Source organism: Buceros rhinoceros, unplaced genomic scaffold (assembly GCF_000710305.1).
Source record: "Buceros rhinoceros silvestris isolate BGI_N320 unplaced genomic scaffold, ASM71030v1 scaffold22773, whole genome shotgun sequence".
Classification (NCBI taxonomy): domain Eukaryota; kingdom Metazoa; phylum Chordata; class Aves; order Bucerotiformes; family Bucerotidae; genus Buceros; species Buceros rhinoceros.
In genome coordinates, this window is record NW_010405696.1 from 7250 (window position 1) to 8554 (window position 1305).

Genomic DNA, 1305 nt, shown 5'->3' on the forward strand with positions numbered 1-1305 from the left:
CTCTGAGCTGCAGTTTGCAGAACTGGCCCAAGGGCTTTTCCCTGGTTTAGTTTGATATGGAAGTTCTGACCTGGTGAGAGCTCTCTGTGTGGTAGCCGGGGGGATGCTGAAGAGGATACAGGTGCTGATGTGGAATGATGGCTCTGGTGCTGTTGTGGGTATCTGAGAGGCTTGACAGCACTGAGAGAGGGACAAGGGGCCGCAGAGGGAAAAAGCTGAGGGCTCTGTGACGTTGGCTTCCACCTCATCAGGTTTTAGGCTGCCTGCTCTGGGGTTCCAGGGGCAGACTCTGTCTCTCATCCTGGAGATGGCATCTCTTGCTTAGAACACTCTGTGTGCGGCTGGGGGCGGCCGTGGTGCTGTGGGCACCCTGGGATCCTCAGGGCGAGCAGCTGCTCCGCTCCCAGCGAGTGCGTTCCACGTGCTCCAGCTTTTGCTGTTGTTCGCAGGCTGCACCTGGTCAAAGTGCAGATCCCCGACCTGTCGGTGCTGCTCTCGGGGATCGGGGTCCGGCTGACCATCGCCGCGCAGCTGGAGCTCAACGGCAACTGGTGAGTCTGGTGTTTCGGGAGGCTGTGAAGGGAAGCACCTACCCTCAGGCTTCCTTTTGTGCAGCGTTTTGCATCTTTTGTGGATTTCTGGGTGTTTCTTACCTGTAATAGTCACAGAGCAGAACAGGCTCGAGAGATGGCTCGTGGCTCTGTGGTGAGGAGCAGGAGATGGAGCTGCAGTTTGCTGCTGCTGGCTGCACTGGGTTTCTCATTGAGGGGCTGAGAGGTGAAATCTGTTCAACCCGTTTGCTTTTTTCAGCTTGATTGGCCTTCTTCCAGAACTCATTGACATCCTGGTGGACGTCAGCATTACTGTAAACATTAAGTGCACGAATTTTGAATCGGGCGCGGTCCAGGTGGTCGCCGAAGACTGCCTCTGCATCCTGGGAGCCGTGAAGGTCAAGCTCCTTTCTGGGTAAGTGCCCGAGGGTTTCTGTTCTCTGTCCTCTCTCGTTACGCAGTGATCCAGACCCTGCCAGTGCACAGACGCTGCTCAGCCCATGCAGAGCCAGGCTGCAGCAAGTTGATTCTCCCCCGTTGCCAAAGCCAGTTGCTTCAGTAGAGCTGGCAAAAAAAATTGGTTGTTCCAAAACGAGGGTTAATGTGCCCTGTTTGCCCTTGGACGTTTTCAGATCTGAAGTGTGAGGTTTGGTACCTCGGTGCTCTTTCCTGAGACTTCGCTGGTGCATTGGTACCTGAAGGGCAGGAGAATGGGGCAGGGAGTGCTCTGTGTGTGCCTGTGGCTGCTGTGGCA

General features: G+C 55.8%; 1 protein-coding gene across 1 annotated transcript in view; it reads left to right on the top strand.

The window, feature by feature from the left end:
* Nucleotides 1–1305, top strand: part of LOC104491420 (BPI fold-containing family B member 4-like) — a 9807-nt gene that overhangs the window by 1466 nt on the left and 7036 nt on the right. Inside the window, exons 3-4 of the mRNA XM_010133845.1 lie at nt 450–551; nt 811–966. Of these exons, the coding sequence (XP_010132147.1) occupies nt 450–551; nt 811–966 (258 nt within the window). The remainder of the gene's footprint in view (nt 1–449; nt 552–810; nt 967–1305) is intronic.